Below are 21,786 nucleotides of genomic sequence, written 5' to 3' on the forward strand. Positions count from 1 at the left end.
CAGGACAAAATTAGATATTCATTGAAACGACTCGCGGACACTGAGATACCTCTCGCCCGTTATTACCAACTCCTATATGCATCAGTGTGGCATTACATTTGTTCATAGCGATTTTATGTAATAGATGTAGTCGAATACGAATAGATTAATCGGTCTATTACACTCGTCGGCGAAATCACGTCATTATGGCATAAGTAGGCATAAATACTTACCTACGATTTTGTCTATGTTAAATGTTAGTATAATATAATTGGTCGACGGGTGAGAACGGCGGTCGTCGATCATAATTCTTCGTATCGCATACCACGACTATATGACGTATATACTATATTGTCTATTACTTAGGCTTTATTGCTATTTATTGTATTCTAATATATGAGTTATGACTGATACAGCACTAGACAATGGCTTCGAGATTCGTATTGTTTCTTTCTATAGTAGTCATCGTCCTCGGCGCCGGCGAGTTGTCACTCATAATTATTGTAAGTCGTTTATGATATAATTATCGGCAGCGGGCGAGCGGAAAATCCTTGGCACCGTCGTACCCTGCCGAGCGGTCGCAGTCGGCGAAAGTCATAGTAGAGCTGCCACCGCATGATTATAACCTCGCCGCCGCCGCCGCCGGTTTTCCGATATTCTGGAACACTCTAATTTGCAAACCTACATTCACATCCGTATTTATGCACGCGCATGCGTGATATAGACATAGGCATATACGGTGAATCAAGACGATTCGAATATTATAACAATTTAAAATTAAAATCATTTTCGAATATTATGTAAAAATATGTTCGTGATACGCTAGGGCGATACGCATCCGTACACGTCTGATACTCAAATCCGAAAAGAATATACTCTCGAGTAAACATTTTAGAAAACTTTAGGAAAAGAAAAAAACATTAAAGACGAATTGCAAATCGTAATAAATATAAAATGCTAATGAGCGCAGACATTATATGTCGAAAAACAATGTACGATAAACATATTGCTCTTTTTAAATACGACAAATGGGTAGGTATAAGTAATTACAAAAATAATTAAACATAATATTATTATTATGACGAGCACTGACTGTGTTGTAATTTTTTATTGTTATTTTTGGCCATATCCAAAACAACTTTTACGATAAATTATATCGTATATACCTTTTCTACAAACTCTGCAAGGTCACGAATACGACGAGGTAGTAAGAAGTTGTTTCGTTTATTTTTAACTCAGTTACGTAGTTTCAGCATCGTTTTTTTTCCATTTCCCTACTTCGAAATCAGTTTAATATATTATTATTGTGTGGCTTCTGCATCTTTAATTGTACACAATATTTTATCAAATCTTATAAACCTATTATAATTAAAAGTCAATTCACTTTTACTAGTACATTATTCTTTATCATTTTATCAATAATTTCCTTCGCTAGTACAATCCACATAACGACATATAATAAACAAATTAATTATTTTATTTGTAAACAGTATGGAATACACGTAATAATAATGGTGTACAATTAATCAAACTGATAAAAATAGCGAATTGAGAATCCCACTTTTTTTCTTCAGTTTAATATTACACACAATTTAAAAGTGTACTGTGTATCATGAACGTCTCTAAGAAAACAGGAAAATAAATATTTTTCATAATATTATGATAAATATTTTAAATATTCAACAGTGATTTCTATAATAATATACTATTGAAAAGATATTTCCATTATTAAGAGGACGCCATACCCGCATGTTTTGTCTCTGTCTTACTAACGTACATCATAACAAATTTTCGTTCAGCAGAATACATTTTGTGACGTTAGCTTTAATATTAGAGTAAATTTACCTATTATCAAATTTAAAGGTATGAATATTATCTAGGCAATGACATATGTTTTTAATGATATTATTATTTTAATGTGAGTTAAAAGCTATGTAAAATATAACAACTTTAAAATGTTCATAACTCACTGTAAAATGATAATATAAATAAAATCATATGTCATTGTCTAGATAATATTCTTATCTTTAAATTTGATAATAGGTAAATTTACTCTAATATTAAAGCTAATCCTTTTAATTTAACCACCAAACTAGTCAATTGAAATTGAAACTGATTTTTCTATACCTAGTGTGTTTTTTTTTTGCAATACGCCGTCGTTAGGAGAAGTAGGGTTAAAAATATTCAAATTTGAGAGTTGATCAGTCTATAAATTGGATCTAGTTGACATTTTAATACTTTACTAAATTCGAAGTATATTTCGAAATAATAATAAAAGAAAAAACATAGGCGATTAAGTCTGTATAGTAAGTGTTGAGTGTATCTGATTTTGAGTAAGTCACTGAAATGGGTGAATTAAATTTGTATTAAATAAAACGAAAAACGATTATAAACAAAGACCATCTATCAGCAGCATATATTTCTACAAATATTTACTGAACAATTATTTTATAATGCCATTGGTTTAGTACCTACCCTAATTTATTTTTCTATAAGTAAGTTAGATTGAAATAAACCTAAATTTTAAAAACCAAATTTATTATAAAAAATAATAGTTATACAGTAAATTACCAAACAATTACTGTTAAATTAAGTTTGTTTAAGTCAATACACATAGTAGAATAAATCATAAGATTCAAAAATAAATAGGTAACTGTATATAATAAAGACTTGAGATTTTCAATAAATACTTATAACAGCATTTTCTAGGTATAGTGTAATTTTCATAATATTTTGTGCTATTTATAGACATTTTTTACAATTAATGTATTATAATATTATATTTACGTTTGCGAATAAAAAAGGTTGAAAATTTAATAAACAGTTCCCTATTAATTATTCTTACAACAAATTAAGAACTTCGAAATTTTTCTCAGTTTTTTAAGAGTAAATTAGAAATACAGTCGCATTTTTTTTTATTATAGTTTAAAGTTTAAGTTTTTGCAAGTTCTTTAGAGCCACAAAAATGTTAAATTCTTTCGTGATTAAGCATTTCAACATTTTTATTTAATTAAAAATTAAGATTAAAATTTTAACTTAAGATTTAGATACGTACATACTTTTTTTTTTGTAAAAAAAACAGGAATTTAAATATTCATTTTTTATGTGCATTTGAATTTAATATTTATAAATTTTTTCTAATGTTATATAATAGAAATATATTAACTTCTGGTAAGTTGTACTTATGCAAATTAAAAATATAAAATTATAAAATCATGCTGGGAATTTTTTTTATAATTTTTGGAACTTAAAATGTTAACAAATAACAATGCAAATTAATTATTTTTTAGTTAAAAATGCATACAATATTTGATTTCAAGGTTTTGCTGCCAATAGTTTATCTCTATTAGTTGGTCTTACAGCACAATAAATATACATTAGCGCAATTTTTTACTATAAACATTTGGAGCTGTAAATTAAATGTAATTCAATATTTATTTATATAAAAAAATTATGAATTATTCTTAGAAATAGAAACTGACCCACATTTTCCACTTATTGATCATTTTAATGACATTTTATCATTATTATTCAATGATTAAATTTAAATTTAACTTAATATCCATTATCCATACCGGTTTATCGACCATATTAAATTTACCCCAAATTTAAACAGATTTTGATGGTATTATTTTTATTATATTATATTACTGTTATTAACTATTTATGTCAATAAATTTAGACAATAGATATTTGTAGCAAATATAACTATAAATACCTAAATACTTGGTCTAGGTGACTACTATAATATTATATAATTATACAAATTCAAAATTAGAAAATAATATTGAATAGGTATATCGTACATACTATTAAAATTAGTTAATAGTTACTAAGTTGAAGCAATAATTTGAAATGAAATAAAATAATAATATTTAAATTATAAAACATTAAAATAAATTTAAAAATGAAATCTTTGTAGTCCTCGTCTGTGTTAATTTATTATAGATATTAGTATATTATATACATCCTCCATACATATATATTATCTATATATGTCTGTTCGTTTTAATTTAGAAGCTAATTTAATTTAGACTCATGAAATATACTGAAATCGTTTCTAGTCTCCCATCTTCATCCAACTTAGGTCTAATTTTCCATTGAGAAAATTACATCTGAACTTTGGACTTAAACCAAAATACTTCGTACTTTACATCCAATACATCATATTGAAGGGACTGACTTACATCGATAGTGTCTGATAACTAAACATTCAAATACCACTTTCTATACTTTTGGTAAAATATAACAGACTTGCATCAACTGCGACATCATACAGGTTCCGTTTTACCAACTAAAAAAAAATTTCTCATTAAACGAGCAAGAAGATTAGAAAAATAAAATTGGTACCTGAGTGTAATATCAACCAATTACACTCCAGATGACATTCGAATATTCGATGATAATGGTGATGAAATGAACCAAGGACTAGCAATAATGGTTCAGAATTACTGTCACTAATTAATAATAACTATGAATAAAATAAACATTATTTTTATTTTGTTAAGATTAATTTATAAATATTTATTGAGCTATAAGGATTTTTATTTTTCTATTTTTTTGTTACGTAATTTGGATCATATTTTGTGCTTATTAGCCTAAAAATAGCATCGTCCGATAAATTATTGAAACAAAAAACAGATGGCATTTGTGTTTATCAAACTATGTCGAATGTCGATGTAATAAATTTTAATTCAATATTAATAATTTCCATAAAATATTATTCTTGTACACAATTTTCCACATAATATTATTTAATAGTTTTCAAAAAGTTTTCTTATTTTTTTATTCCAGTTAAAATGCTACCCGATTCCTGTGTAAAACTAAAATAAATATATTCCTGGCAAATATTATTTCTGAGCAATATTTCCCGGTGTTATATCTACTACCAAATACTTACATTAAAGTAGAAACACTGTATTATAATTTAAAATATGAATTATTTTTTTAACAATTGTTTTAAATGTTTGGATAGCAGTAACTTGGATTTTATATTTTATAACCTGAAATTTGCATCTGTATTCTTTTTATACCACGTTTATGGTAAACTTTATAAGTGAATAAATTGTTTTTTCAGTTAAAAATAAATTTACTGAGTTAGTACTTATTAATTAACTTAACATACACTATTCACAATATCCGCATTATTACCATGAACATTAGTATAATGAAATGTTTATTAATATACATATTTATTTATTTATTTTAATAGTGCAAGACCAGATTTTATTTTATAACAACTCTGGTAAAATTGCATGCATGAAATCATTCGGGAAATTAGAAACAAGTTTAATTACAAAAGTAATAAACTGTTTTTATCTGCGGATGATTTCATTTCATTGACGTAGGTACTATTGAAAAAATAATAAGGAAACATTCTTATATACAACTTAATTATTATTTAAAATAATACTACTAATAATAATACTACCTATCTAAATGTACTAAACTTGGAAATCAAATTCAAATGAATTTTTCTTAAATAATCAGCTGTATTTTTCGTTATTAACTTAATAAAACAATATAAACAAGTAGTATTGATTTATGAAAATATGTACAAAAAAATAATATTGCAATATAAAATCGGATTATCTTAAAATGTGTATACCAAATTAATACCAATATATTGGTTAAGTTATACAGTATAGATACTGATTTTGGTCACAAGTTAAAAAATACTCCGATCTTATTTTAATTATCGTTAAAAAAACAAGACAAATAAATAAGGAAAAACGAGAACTTTTACGTTAAACCAGTTTGGTTTACAATTGGTTTTTTATAAGTTTTATTAATAGAAACAAAATAAAGTTGAGCATTTAATTTATGAAAATTCAACTATAAAATATGTTATAGTAAACCGATCATAAATATTATTAATTATTATTATATTGTCTCCACCGCCGGTAAGCGTTTTTTTTTATTTTATATATTCAAAGAATCGAATATGTTGGCAATTTATTTTCAATTAGGACCACTTATGCACCATGCCAAGAAATTTTCGCACGCACAAGCACAAGCACATGTCATTATGTCAATGGTACAGATTTTATCAAATATACGCTATGCTTTTCAAATAACAAAACTGCCAAAAAGGTAGACAAAATTGAGGAACTTGTATTCGACGGACTTCAATTTTGAAAATGGATATTAATTAGTCATTATGTTACTTAGGGAATGGCCATGGGAATTTTATTTATTAAAATTTTTCGATAAATTTCGACAATTTAAAAATTAAGAATTTTAGTATTTTATACATTCAAGTACCTAAACAACTATTTAATTAATAATAATTAAATATTTTCATTACCGTTTTTGTGGTAATTTCCACGGAAATAATTTAGTAGAGTTGTTCAATTTAGTTAAGTTAGTTTTCAATAAGTTTTCAAAAAAAAAATTCCGTCAAGTCCTACAATTTTATTTTTATCTTTTGCTTTTTTACGTGCACTCTTAGTTGTACATAACTTTTTTAATCGAGAGAACAAAATAACCCACATCCCAAGTCACAAACTATCATTGAGTGTTAAGCAAATATTTATTTTTAAACATTTTTTTTTTTGATTAAATATCAATTTTTTAACATTTACCAATATTAAGTAAATATTGAATGAACTAAAATTATTTATCTACTAAATAAGATTTTTTTCATCGATATTTAGTGCATGTATTTAACAAATATTTAGTCAATATTAACTTATATTTATCTAACGCTGTTTAACTATACTGCAGATGTAAATTATATTTTTATTTATTAATACTCAACCATTTTAGTTTTCAAATTATTACTGTTCAGTGACAAAATGTTCAGCTTAACTAAATAGAAAAATAGGTACTTTTTTAATAAGTAAATATTTATCAATCTTTATCATTGAAAATTGTTATTTTTTTGGGATTTGCAAATATTAGATTGGTAAATTTAAAACATTTGATAATTGATAGTTTACAGTTAAAATAATAGTTAAACAAACTTAAAGTTCGTGGTGATAAAATTATTGGTCTTGACTCAAAATTGAAAAAAAAACTATACCTTATAAAAAGATTGGGATAAAAAATAATTAAAATTAATATTCAATATAACTTAAAACGAATATGGCCCATAATAGGCAATACATATATATAATTTTATAATACGTCTATTTTGACATTAATTTTATTATATCGTTTAGTTCAAGACTTCAGATTTTAGTAAATGGATTCTATTATGAAGTGATTATTGTAAGTGAAACACACTGCATCGTAGAGTTGTGTAGTAAATTTAAGTCACGGTTACCTCTTAAATCCAAATGCATTATAGTGAAGCGGAACCGATTTAAACAAAACAAACACGTTTTTCCTTTAAAAAAGTTGTTTTGAATATAAATACAATACTAGATTATTTAAAATTACATAACATACTTACATAGTTACATACAATTATGAAACATTGTATATTAGAATATTTTATCTTCATTATAAAACATTGACTTTCTCTTAATAAAAACATATATTTTTTGGAAGTTAACTTGTTATGATTGTTTTTAAACTTTTATATCATATGGTATTATTATTATTATTATTATTGTAAACTTGTAAAACCATTTCCTAATAATTAGCTTTGATCCTTAACTTGTATGTATCAATCCAAATTATCAGCGAAGCAAGTTTCTAAACTATTGTTTTATTATTATTGTTAGGTACTTAGGTAGATACTATTTATTATGCGCAAGTATACATCACAAGACAAAAAGGAATGAAACATGATTTCATATATTATTGATTTCATGGTAAAACGTACGTACCTATATTATAATATCATAAATGCATAAGGCATGACATACTATGTATAATAAATAAACTCGGTTCAATCTACATTACAACTCTTCTCTTAAAATATGAGTACCGCACTAATAGTAGTAATCGCTGCGTCACTGGTAGTTTATTATTTATTAACGATACCTAATGACAATTTATTTACACCGCAGCACATTACTATAGTATAGGTACGTAATTATAATAATATCATAATTATATATTTATGTGGATAGGTACAATTGCGTTACGTAAAATAAGCCAAATACTTTAATGAGTTAATTCATAATAGACATAATATATCATTATTATTGCTTATTAGTATATATATGTATTTGTTATAGTTATAGTTATAAATCTGAACAAGAACAAGACAGTAGAATTGATTACCTACAGGAAAAATTACGCTCATACTGCCGACATTGTTATTGTTATTTGCTATTTTATTTATGTGCGTAAATAATACATTTTTTTCTACTTACATAACCCCCTATTGATCCATCCGATTTAGGGACTTTTCCAAAACTTATAAATCTAACTTTAAATATACAAAAAATGTTGTCATTTACTTCTAATCATACATACGTATGATAACGGACTTCTGTGATTTTAAAACTTAAACAAAAGTAACATAGGATGAGATTATTAGATTGTTAAATATTAATTAATAGGTACGTCATATTATGACGTGTGTGTATGTGTTATTTTGACTTGGTAACATTTTTTTTTATAATTTGCAACACACCTAATATTATATTATTAATGTTTAACTTTGACATTTAATTGTTAAATATTATGGTGCCTATTAGTGTTTTGGACTTATAATATTACAATACTAAGTTTATCAAGATATATTTAGAGTTTTAGATTCCTATATTATCTCCTCGATCTAGTATTATAGATTTCCTTATATTTTATGATTGAGGCGAGGTTGTACATTTCAACCGCAATAACAGCATATACATAATTGATAAATGTACTCAATATAATTATTTTAAAATTGTAACTTAATAATAGTTTCATCAAATTAGTAACTACTGAAGTGAACTAATAGGTTTAGAATATATATAAATGCACTCATTCCTAGAATTCTTAATCCTTGTGTTTTTATTTCATGTCGTATTATCGTGTAATATTTATTTCGTTAGTTGCTTACGTTTATGTCTATGGCTATGGCCGATGGGCTTATGGCAACCAACTTATGTAATATTTAAAATTTAATAAAATGTGTTAACGTGGAAAAAACAAATTTCATATTGAAATAAAATATTAATTTGGTTTTACATACTTGTAGAATAACATTTATTTTATTTGAACTATTATAGACGAAACTTTAAACTTCCACACTCAAATGTACACGTTTAAACATTATTAATAAATAAAATCAGTGATGGTTTTTAAAATATCGAGGAGGGGGCTATTTTCAATTCCCCCCCCCCGATAATTACATATTTCAAATAAAGAATACAATTTGTATAATAATTCTATAATAAATTACATATAACTTTCATTTTTATTTCATAATTCAAGTAGTTTAGTTTTATTGGAATCTTTATAAATTACCACAGCCTTTGAATTATACTTACCTTTAACCATCATGTACATAATGTTACATAAAATATAGTAAAAAGTTCGTGTAAAGAATTTTTTTTTTTTTAAAAGTTTGAATATTTATCCTGAAAATATGACAGAACATAACAGCTGTCACAAAAAAAAATTAAATTGGGTGAGCGTCTGCTTTACCACTCCTAAAAACCGTCACTGAATAAAATGGTAATAATAATTGAAAATATAAATGTAGATAATATAATTTATAATTTATAATATTATATATATATATATATATATATATATATATATATATATATTGTATGTATAAGGAGACGAAGACGAAATAACGTATTAAATTATAATGATTTCGTCAATAGATTATAGAATCGCGAACCCTATATTATATTAAAATCTCCGTCTTCGAAATAATATTCTTAAAATAATTATGCCTCAATTACTGCATACAAACTATGATAATTTATTTTTATAACTAACCACCAATTTGAAAAACCAATGACGTAAATAATTAGATAATAATATATAAGATATTAAATGCTGCCGCTATATATTGTTTTTCGTATTTCAAATTAAATTATTTTTAACTTAAATATAATTTAATTTAAAAAGAAATGTTAAGAATTTTTTTTTTTTTTAATGTTATGATAAAGGTCCTATGGTCCCCCGGGTACTGAGTCCCTATGATCCCGGCCTAAATACATCACTGGGTATTTTTTATTGTCCTCTCCCTGCCATGTATGTATGAAATGAACTTTGTGCATGGAAAGCAATATTTTCGGACATTCAAAAAAAAATTGCAATTTGCATTTAAATCCGTTCCTTAACGACCTACGTACCTATCTCCATCACGATATTGTGATGTACATAACAAGATTATATTTTTAAGCTTCTCTTAAAGAACATGACCCCTTCTTATTTAAAAATGTTTGATTTTGAGTTCTGAATTTTGACCACATATACTCAAGAATAAAATAAAAGCCCTGAAAGGGATCTGACTCTAACACCCCTTCTTGTATGTGACCCAATTATGCTATACACAATGTTGGTATACTATTTTGTAACTTTCATTAAATACCAATCATTATCATCATTATAATAGTGTATCCTGGTCTCTATATCTCGTTTTTTTCTTCAATAAATAAATCAATATTATAACAAAATATATAGTGCGTTAGGTGTTACGATTTACGAAGCGAAAATTCGCTAAATTTGGTTTGAATTTGCACAATACCAAAAACTAAATTAAAAATGTTCTATATCAATAACGAAAAAGCAATTAAATTTTTAGAGATCTTTTTTCGAGAGTTTCCTTGGGAACGTCTGGACAAAACTACACAAGGAAAAGTGCACGTACATTAAATCGTCTGGCTTATGTGAAAACCACTATTTGTAGAAATACGTTGTCGTCGACGAGTTTTTCCAGGAATATATTATTTCCACGGTGATGGCTAGTATTTGTAGTAAATCGATTCTTTGAAAATATCGTTAGTTGTTTTCCAGGCCAATCAACCTCGTAATTTGCACAAGATGTATGCAAGCTATAAAAGTATTATAGTAAGTGCAAAGTAATAAACTAATAACCATTGTTATACTATCGTCATTCGTCATACTATTATACTAGGTGGCTTCAGGCTTAGTTGCTTAGTATGTTCTCAGTCTTTAGGTGTCAAGTCACTGGTACTCTAGTATACAAAAATACCAATAAGTTTTTGTACAAAAATAAGTTTTCAAATAATATTATCGATTACTTATTATTCGTATTAATATAATTATACGTCTCTGACATTCACTACACCACTGCCATTGGTTTAATAAAATAAAAGTTACTCGTTTTGTAAAATTCATAAACATATAATATAATAAATAATTAATACAACTGGTGACGCACGAAATATACTGAAAACAACCATGTATAATTAATAATTATTATAATTTATTAACATATATGATATGATGGGCGATAACTTAGGTTTTATATCGATTTATTTAATTTAAAAATCACCAGCTTACAGTAAGTATTCGATATTATGCAAAATAATTATAATATTGTAAACTGTTCTTATTTTTCAACTGTTGAATATTATACGTTGATTTAAAACTAAATGTAGTGCATTTTGTGCCTACAATAAGTAACAACATTTTAACATTTTGTTACTTAAAAAGTACGTCACAAACAAAAAATGTTCGGTTAAATTATGATGTATTCTAATACTTGTATGTATTTTTTTATAGAAAAAATATACGCAAGTATAATTACGTTATTATATATAGTATAATATTGTACAGCGTAGTCTGCAGTGCCGTGGCGTGAAGTTTAATGGCCCTTGAGCTTGCAAGAGTTGGAGGCCCACTTAAATATACTTAATTAAAAATAATTTTTTTGAGCCTTCGTTCGATTAAAAAAAATAATTTCTCAGAGGTGTTTTATTAATGTCACGAAAGTACTGCAATCTCCCAACTTGGACTTACCTTGGCGGCATCGAGGCCAGAGCCTCTGGAGACACTGGCCTAATACGCCACTGGCAGTCTTGTTAAGTATTCGAATACTTAAATACTTTTCAAATACTCTTCGACCAATATATTTTTAAAATTTTTATATTTTTATTAATTGTATTAGTATTTTTATTCTAGAATACTAAATAATTTTTTTCATTCTAGTGTTTTACTCCAAATTCCAATTATCAATATTTAAAAAATATCGAATCACCCCAAAATATTTTCAGTTACGGCCTTGTGACAAATACTGAAATATTGTATAAGTAATTTATCTAATATCTTGTACCTATTGTATTTATTAACATTTATAAAAAAGTTTGCGAATAATGTTAATTTATTATAATTTATAGTAATAATTTTATAATAATATTATTATATTATATTTTAATTTACCGTGCCTTTTACTCACTGCAGACGTCGATAGTGTTATCTACTATTGATGGAATAGTAATTACCGTAAATGCCTACAATAATAGGTAGAATTGAAATGTTAAATTTCTTTTAATTAAGTAATATATAAATATAAACATATTTCACACCTATTATATTATTATATACCTAATTGGTTATTATTATGATCTTTATTTACGATACCTATACAAATAAGTCCACCTATAGTAGGCCTCCTGGATTCTGGCCTAGGATATTCGATTCCGTGTCCATATAAACAAACCATATATAGTTTATCATAGGTATTAAATTGTATCTTATACTTATAGAGTTATATGTATTAAACTATTTTCTTTTCGGCATTCAGAAAATATTTATATTTTCAGTACACTCCTTTAAGTTGCTAACAGTAGGTATTTAGTGCAAAATTGTTCAAATGTGGTGCGTTCATAGTATGCAATGCCCATTGAGCTTAAAGTCAATCAATGGTTGTGTTCGAGTTGAAATAATAATCCGCAGTTCCATTGTTAGCACATTGGAACTTAATGCATCTAATACAAAGAATAAAAAAAAATAAAGACGAAAATATTTATATCATTACTATTATAATACAGAACAGAATGCTACATCATGGTTCATGATGTACAGCAACGGACATGACGTAGGAGTTCACTGTTTTTCGTTGTTACCACGGTTTTCCCTGATAACTACCTACGGCAGTGCTCAGAGCGTGTTGTATGTCGTGATGACCTCCATGACGCCGTACCAGATAAACCGGATTTTGCACAAACCACCACAAAAACATATCAGCAAGCATATATATACGTACTTGGAATCTGCACATAACATACACACACACAGCACATACATATATGAGTGATGATGATAGACGATAATGTACCACTTATACTTATGAGCTACAAGACCTGGTTATAAATGGTTCGACTGCAGATACTAAAGCGAATTATATACGCTTTTTATTACATATCTTAGGAAGTATAAAATTATTTTCTGCTCAAATTTGGCTGTACAATAAAATTGCATTATACTCATTAGTTATCTATTTATAACATTATGTATGTAATATCACTAATATTCATAATAATATTATAAATGTATAAAGGGATATTGAATAACTGAACAACTATAAGGGGTTTTAGGATCTTATATACCTACGTGCTATCGACAGGACTAAAAATATCACACGACAACCAATATATTATCAAAAATTATTTTCCTTCTCGGGTTAATTTGTAAAGCCAAGTTAAAGTTTAAGTAAAGCCTGGAGAGAAATTATTTTTAATTTTAAAACTCACAACTAGGTATATTATAAAATATAATATAGTATATTGTTAAAACTATGAAAATAAATAAAAGTCCCACATGAAACTTACATTAAACCAATATTAACACCCGCATTTTTCCATTGCGAATTTCACAAATATTTCATCACAGTAGATGTCCACATTAAGTTGTTAATGTATTCTAAATTCGACAATAGCACTATAGTATTGAAAGTGCTTAACACTATTAAATTTATTTGGAAACGCCGAAAGCTAAACATTAATGGGTAAAGTGAAATTTTCCCATGACTGCACGAGTATTTTCACCAGTGGAAACTTAGACACCTTGAGCATTATTACATATACCGTCATTGAAATAATTATACACAAAATATAATAACTTAACATGTCTTAAAATATTAACAAGTATTAGCCGTTTATTATTGACGATATTTTGAAGTTATAAAAATACAGAGGGGCGATAACTTAACCGATTTTTAGATAACGTCGTCGAATGGTTTCATTTTTACTCGCCCCCGTGTGTGTGGACTTTTTTTTTTGTTTGACATCAATTTTGGGAGTTCTAAAAATGTTCTTTTAAATTTTTAGTACTTTTGAAGAAATTAGGGAAACAGAAATTACAGAAAAATTGCATTATTTATACATACATTTTCGACAAAATAAATAGCATTTTTTTTTTTTTTGTAAACCAAAAATGAATAACCACAAACTTGAAATGTTCACCGAATATATATCTATATTAGCATTTTCTAGACATGAATACATAATATAATTTTCAAAATAATTTGGCTTTTTTTGTACTATTCGTAGACAATTTAAGTTTTCAACTTTTTTATATTACGTATGATACTATTTTATTTGTGAGAAAAAACATAAAAATTTAATATTCGATCAACCTCATACATTTTTCTTACAGTAATTAAAAATTAAAATATATTATAGATACATATAGGTGATACAGTCACAAATTTTTTTTTAACATTTAAAATTTAAATGTTGACGAAATTACTAGTTAGTAGTTTTAACGATGAATAAAGTATTTTAGTATTTTTTTTTTATTTTTTTATATTACATCGATCATTTATCTTTATTTCTATTATTTTGATAGTACTTATATAAATAAACAAAAATATGCAAATTATTTTAAAATTCTTAAAATTCATAAAAAATATAATACATAAGACTTTAATATTTAATACAAGATTAAGCTTTAAAATGTTACCATTAATCTATATACATTTTTCATGAAGGGTTAAAGTTAAAATGTTAACTAAATTGAATATATTATACAGACATAATATAACAACTATTTTTTTCCTTAATTGTTTTGTTATTTCGTAATTATTAAAAAATATTGATCGTAGAGAACTTTAATCATTCTAATAATACTTAAAATATCATTAAAAAAAAATAAATTATCAATATAGTACCTATATGTACTTGACGTAAATTACTTATAAAATCTCCTGGAAATGAATATAGAGGATGTCTCGTCATCTCCATTCAGAGCTGTTTTTCAGTATATAATTTAAAACAGCTATTGTCTATTCAATGACGAGATACACTCTTTCGGTTATAATTTTTGTTTTTAAATTCACAATCTGTTGTCCACATCATCACACGTTTGGCATAATAATTTTCGATTTATACAGGCCCAATCAATAGGTATTACATATTGTTATAGTGATGATCATTTTATCGTTATTCTTATTATAATTGTTAAATTGTATATATATATATATATATATTATATATATATAAATATGTATAAGTGCACCGATCGTTAGTACTTACATACTGTGTGCGCGAGATGCATAACGAGTGAAATATAATATAATTATGTAATAACGATTTCCTCGTTTGGACTTTTCAAATACATTAAAAGGCATTTGCATTCGTGTGCTCGCGTTTCCTCAATTTTATTAATCGTCATCCTCGTCCACGCATATATCTCACTCTCGCAAATTATATTATTATTATCGCGAACCACCGACACCAAAACGATTATTATACCTATACACGTCATGCATATACCCAATATAACCACGCGCATAACACGTTCCTAAACACACACACACACACACACACATACACACACACACACACACACACACACACACACACACACACACACACACACACACACACACACTTGATATGTAATTTTGCAAATCGTTCGCCTCGGGGCTTACACCGGTTTTTCACTTCCCCGTCCGTCGTCGTGGTCGCGCCGCGCCGCGCTGCAGCCGCCATACAATGAAGTCGATTTTTATGTACATTACGAATATAATGCGATCGGCGAGGTTGTTGTTGTTGTTATTGTTGTTTAGATATTTATCATCCGATACGTAGAAAATTAAATCATATATACACGCGTTATTATGCGTCGTGTACACGTAAAAATATGTAATAAATAATAGCGACGAGGTTGAGGATTTGAGATTAATCCACTGGCTTTGTGCCAATGTTGACCTTGGCCGCGGCGGAAAAACACGGCGGTTTTGCCTACCCATTCCACCAGACTGCAGCCGAGTTCGCCCCCCCCCTCCCACCAACACTGCCGGTGGCTGGTCCCTATCGCCGCCGCCGCCGCCGCCGCCGCCGTCCCGTCCACCGAATGTATTAAATACACCTGATCGCACATCCGAACGGTCGACGGCGTTCAGTAGCGGTAGTGCAGCGACAGCGATCGAAACGATTTTCCCGGAGAGAAGTTTCCTGAACACGACGACAATATTCCGTCGTACACACATATAGTCTCTCCGCGCCAAGTCGACTACGTAGATTTCCTTGTACAACTATAATACACACAATGTAAGTTTTCCCGACCGCCATTACGGCCCGTCGACGGGTCATTTCGATTCGACCCGGCGCGACTTTCGAGGCATTTTATACTGCATTATATTATATTGCAGAATTTAATAATTGCATGTAAACGTTTCATTTCTGTTCTTTGATTTGAAAGCGACTTTAAGAGTTGGGACGTTTGCAAATATCACACACACGCATAAATCATATATATTAAAATACCTGTTATAATACTATATTCTGTTAAACAGTTTCAATTTTATTACGATACAAAACATTAGGCCACTCGTTTGTATTGAAGTTTATTCTTTAATCGTTTTTCGGTTGTGATTTTAAAATATTGTTTAGTATTTTCTCTTTTACAACATTTCAAATACAATAATGTTATAATATCATACTTTTTTATTGAAAATAAGTATTTACTTTATATTTTAATAGTAATATCGACCACTTATTTCTTTTAAATTAAGTAACAACGTAGTCTACGGAAGTTTGAATATTTATTTCGATATATATATAGTTTTTTTTTAAATAGATACCAACAACATTTTTAAATGATAAAAGTTAAATTATATAAATTCAATATTTTGACGTGCCTTTTATTTTTATCAATATTTATAGAAATTTACTACTTTTACAAAGATGTCTCATATCAATAATTTCAAGACAATGTTGACCATTGCCATGGTTGTGGGTGTAGCGCTTGCTGCTCCCAGTGCAGACAAATCTGATCAGAGTAACGTGAGTAATATTTTAATCATATTCGTTTAATATAATATGTTAATAATTGTGTTGTGAAATTTTTCGACACGTAAGTTTATTTAATGGTTAAATCGTTAATACCAGATAATTACAAATTTAATAAAAATTGGGATTAAACTTGGTGGTAAATTGTTCGAATTACTGGCTTATTTCGCCCCACTAATAGCTCGACAAATCGAATACGGTGCGCTTCAGAGTCTTTTAAACATTTTAGTACCAGGTGGATATCACTGTCACACCTTGTAATAATCCCTCGGTACACTATAACCTATACCAAATATACTCTGCACAGTGCAGCTATACAAAAACATCTAGCCGTGATGTGGATTATAGAATATTAATATTATACGCATGCGGCGTATCAATATTGAATATTGCATGTGACAGGTATGGTGAAAACCATAAATGTACGAATATACCTACAAGCCTAGGCACGTAACTTGAACGTAATGGCTGACGATCGAGATTGAAATTATAAATCATGAAAAATGAAAACGGCTATATCGATACCAATGCGCTGACACATATCTCGCGATATACACGTATTTTATAACAAACGTATATAATAATATTATTATATACATCTATGCACGTATATACGCGATGACGTGTGTCGTGTATTGTTATCTATGTATGAATATCGAACCGTATTTAAGTGTTATTTTGAGCAGTTTTTAAGTATAAATTATTTAATGATTTAACCATCAAAGAACCACGAGTCTCACCACTATAATAAGTATTATATAACGCAGTTGCAAACAACTAAAAAATGTCCTAAATTTTCAAATTATATACTTTATTTTATACCTGCATATAATTTTTAAAAAAATTTAATTTTTCACTTCGCATACCTAAATATTGAAATATGGCAAAATGGTATGGTGAGGTGGTCCAGAACTCCGTACACAAGAACTCCTCCTGGTTGCATAATTGATACAATGGCCTTGCGGACGATACGTAGGCTCATAGATTCATAGATTATCCCGCTGACTTGCGCACAAGGACATGATAGGCTGATGGGCATTATAGATAATAGATATATATATACCCACTAACGAACGCTTATCGTTCCGGTTGTTGGTTCGTGCTAATTATGCTTATTAGTCCACGAAAATATTATTTATACACACATATAATATTATATTATTAAATCATTCGTACGCGTATCACGAAATGAATATGAATTTTAAGCGATTTCTTCATCAAGGCTCGTATATTATAGTTATTATAATATTATAATCACGCCATCGTGGTGGTCTTTGTTATTAGTGTTATTACGCTCGATTTCCCATATTACACGTCGTTGTACTCAAGTAAATCCACTTAGTACTTAAAGTATAATTATATTTATATTCACGTATGTGCACATTCAACAACACTCGATGTTACTAAATCGCATTGTATGGTTTTTCTCATGTAATTCTCACACATTTGATCGATTGACAGTGTTGAGAAATTCACATCCGTCCGTGTATATACCAATCACTAATTGTACCTAGACGCTTCACAATGACGACAATAATATTATAATAAATAGCAGGTATATAGAAATAAGTTAGTAGGGTGTAACATTGAGGCCGTTGACGCGAACCTCATTTCTACATAATTAATAATAATTATACACTATTATGCAGTGCGTGTTACAAAATTCTCAACGGCCGTTAAAGTCTCTCGTGCTTCTTATTCACGGTCGCATCCATTCACTTTATTCCGTCAACATTACCACACTTTTTTTTTTCTGAGGGGACATTTTAAGCAAGTAACGCAGTAATGCGTCTTCAACAAGTACCTATTGATTTTAAACAATTATAGTTTCTACATACAAAAATGCTGGTCTTATATTATATGCAAGTATAGTTTCTATAAGTAGGTACATTAAGAGAGTAGGTAAATGACTAATTCAGTTTCAACAAAATATTGATCTACATAGATAAATCGTCGTAAAAATAAAACGATACTTTAAATATACGTAGTGAGAATAGAGAATATATATAAACTACGAATCTATAACTAGTTTAACATAATACATGTGTCATTAGAAACATTTTCGTTTACAGGAAATCATTCAATCCGGATCGTTCATCAGCAAAAACGGTGACTCCGTGTCCGCATCTTGGGGAGGTTTCCACGCGGCTGCTTCCCTGGCTGACGACGGTAGTGCTGTTGCTTCCGCCGGCGGAAACGGTCTTGGTGCCGGTGCTGGATACGGTACAGGAGGTGCTGGAGCCGGAGCCGGTGTCGGATTCGTCGGTGCTAGCGACTTTGCGTCGACCGGAGGGCCAATGAAGCCGGCTGTCGGAGGATACGGTAACAGCGGAAAACCCGATTCGCATTACTCGGGAGTTGGAGCTGTAGCCGGACCCGGAGTCGGCGGCAACGCCGGCGGTTTATTCGACAGAATTTTCGCCGTAAGTTGTCATGTATTATAATATCATTGTGTACGTCATATTATAAGGTATACGATACCACAATAGGTACAAAGTGTCATTAAAAATTATTTAAAATTATCTGCACGAACCTGTACGATATGACTGCGTAACGCAGTAAACGCGCTCATTAAATACTGTTTATGTGTGCAAGAAAACGGATACAGTTTGTGCGTACATAATAACACAATGTCTGTATGTATAATATTAAACAGCATACATGCGCGTGTACGCCTATATACAATAACTAACACTTATACCTAATACATAATTATTACCTTATAGAAATCGCTTGATTCGGTTATGTGTTTTTTTGATGTTTAGATTCCCATCAATGTATTACAGTCTGTCAATACGTACTTAAACCAGAAACAAATGCATCAAGGACAAACAGGTATACATTCGCAATAATAGAAATAATAAACGAATAGGTTTTTGTACACGCACAAATAAATATCATAATATACAATATTATGTATGTGTGTGTGTGTGTACATATACCAGTTTTCGCTCGCGTGTATATTATCGTTGTTGGTCGATATTATACTTTATATCATTATAATGTATTAGTTATACATCGTATACAATTATTGATATTCGTTTCTTTTTCCATGTTCTACAGGAGCCGTTCACGGTCACCACCAGAGCAGCGGTGTCGCCTCCTCCGCTTCCGCATCCGCCGTGTCTGGCAGTGCCACGTACGGCAGCGATGACAAAGTTCCGGTAGCGACTTTCGTCGGTGCCGATTACGGACACGAGTCTGCTGGAGCCTCCGTACACGGAAAAGCCGGAGCTCCCATGATGGTACACACAAAAACAAATTACAATGAAATATTCAACGTACGTGTTGTGTGTGACGGTGGTGATGTAGTAGTATACACACACACGCCTAACTTGGTTCTAACCATCTAATAACAATAATAATAATAACTAAACTCGACTTGTTATACAATAAGTTTAAAATCGTTTTCATACAAACACAGTAAACGTATAATACATTAATACGCATACGGTGATGGTGATGGCATCAATTAGTCACTAAAATAATTGTAATATCATCATCATCTTCATATTTATTATAATATCATCATAATATTACATAAAAATAATAATATAATATCCACATTGTCGTGTTAACGTTATTATTATGTCTAGGCAATATTTACCGCTGAGAATAAAATTACACTTGGACTGTTTTCGTTAATATTTTTAGATCCCGATCACCGCATTGAGATCCGTCCAGAACCTGTTGAACGGTTAACTCGTCGCAGTGACCAAATCATGATGGTGGTGGTTGGAAGGATGTTGAAGGACTTAACGTAGTCGAAGGACTATGTTATGTACAACGGCGGTGTCCACTGAAGTCGGCGCTCGACGACGCAACCACACACACACAATCTCTCTCTCTTTCTCGCTCACACACACTCACATACAAACACACAACACACACCCACACACAGTCTTCATCGTTATAGAGCATTGTAATCTGTAATATTATTTATTACAATAGTGTGTAACGTGTAGTCTATATGTAGCTTTGTGCTGTGTGTACATACTATTTTTATATTTATTATTATTATTATTATTATTATTTTTTTTTTTAGTATACAATATAATATTATATTTGTATATACACCTATATGTAGTGATTTTTTTTTAAACGTAAGACACCTATGTAATATACAGACGTGTCTTGTGACGAATAAATCACACCATATATTATATACATATATTTCTATATTATATAACATATTATTGTAATAGTATATATATATAGTAATGTTTTTCTTTTATTCATACTACAACACTGATTATTCATTATGTATGCATGTGAAGTACTATGAAATGTTATTAAAAGCATTAAGTAATAATATAGTAATACTATGCATGTATATTACGTATGTACCTACCGCTGGCTAATTTTTGTATTCAAAGTATTTTTTCTATTATTATTATTATTATTATTTATACGTGATTTTTAAATAATCATTGAATAAAAATATGTTTTTAATTTATATTCTTGTTATAATACCATACTACGATTATAATTATTGTGGTGATAATTGATGTTATGGACTATTAATAATCAATACATAGTATAAACAACAACGTAGTAAAACAAAATACAATACAATACAAAAACGAAATGAAACTAGAAAGTCACTTTGCAGTTTGCACTTTGGCTATATTAGGTGTTGATAGTGTACCTTGTCAGTCATCATAGAGTCGGTCACATTGTAGTAATGGATGTGTTGAATTTAAATAAA

At 28.8% G+C, this 21,786-nt stretch overlaps 1 protein-coding gene across 2 annotated transcripts; it reads left to right on the forward strand.

The window, feature by feature from the left end:
- The first annotated feature begins 16,165 nt into the window (after positions 1-16,165).
- On the forward strand, positions 16,166-21,534 carry LOC132924583 (uncharacterized). 2 transcript variants are annotated; one of them, XM_060988977.1, is made up of 6 exons: positions 16,166-16,337; positions 16,953-17,072; positions 19,151-19,501; positions 19,844-19,913; positions 20,142-20,359; positions 20,733-21,534. In XM_060988977.1, the coding sequence occupies exons 2-6, from the start codon at positions 16,974-16,976 to the stop codon at positions 20,778-20,780; spliced, it is 786 nt and encodes a 261-aa protein (XP_060844960.1). In that variant the 5' UTR covers positions 16,166-16,337; positions 16,953-16,973; the 3' UTR covers positions 20,781-21,534. The 2 variants fall into 2 exon arrangements, with proteins under 2 accessions (XP_060844960.1, XP_060844961.1); XM_060988978.1 differs by having other exon boundaries at positions 20,142-20,323.
- The last annotated feature ends 252 nt before the right edge of the window (positions 21,535-21,786 follow it).

This window comes from Rhopalosiphum padi, chromosome 3 (genome assembly GCF_020882245.1).
Source record: "Rhopalosiphum padi isolate XX-2018 chromosome 3, ASM2088224v1, whole genome shotgun sequence".
NCBI classification, from domain to species: Eukaryota; Metazoa; Arthropoda; class Insecta; order Hemiptera; family Aphididae; genus Rhopalosiphum; species Rhopalosiphum padi.

Coding starts and splice junctions, on each gene's coding strand:
- LOC132924583 (XM_060988977.1), top strand. CDS start 16,974: ATGTCTCATATCAATAATTTCAAGACAATGTTGACCATTGCCATGGTT. Junction 19,502..19,843: donor TATTCGACAGAATTTTCGCC/GTAAGTTGTCAT, acceptor TTTGATGTTTAG/ATTCCCATCAATGTATTACA. Junction 19,914..20,141: donor AATGCATCAAGGACAAACAG/GTATACATTCGC, acceptor CATGTTCTACAG/GAGCCGTTCACGGTCACCAC.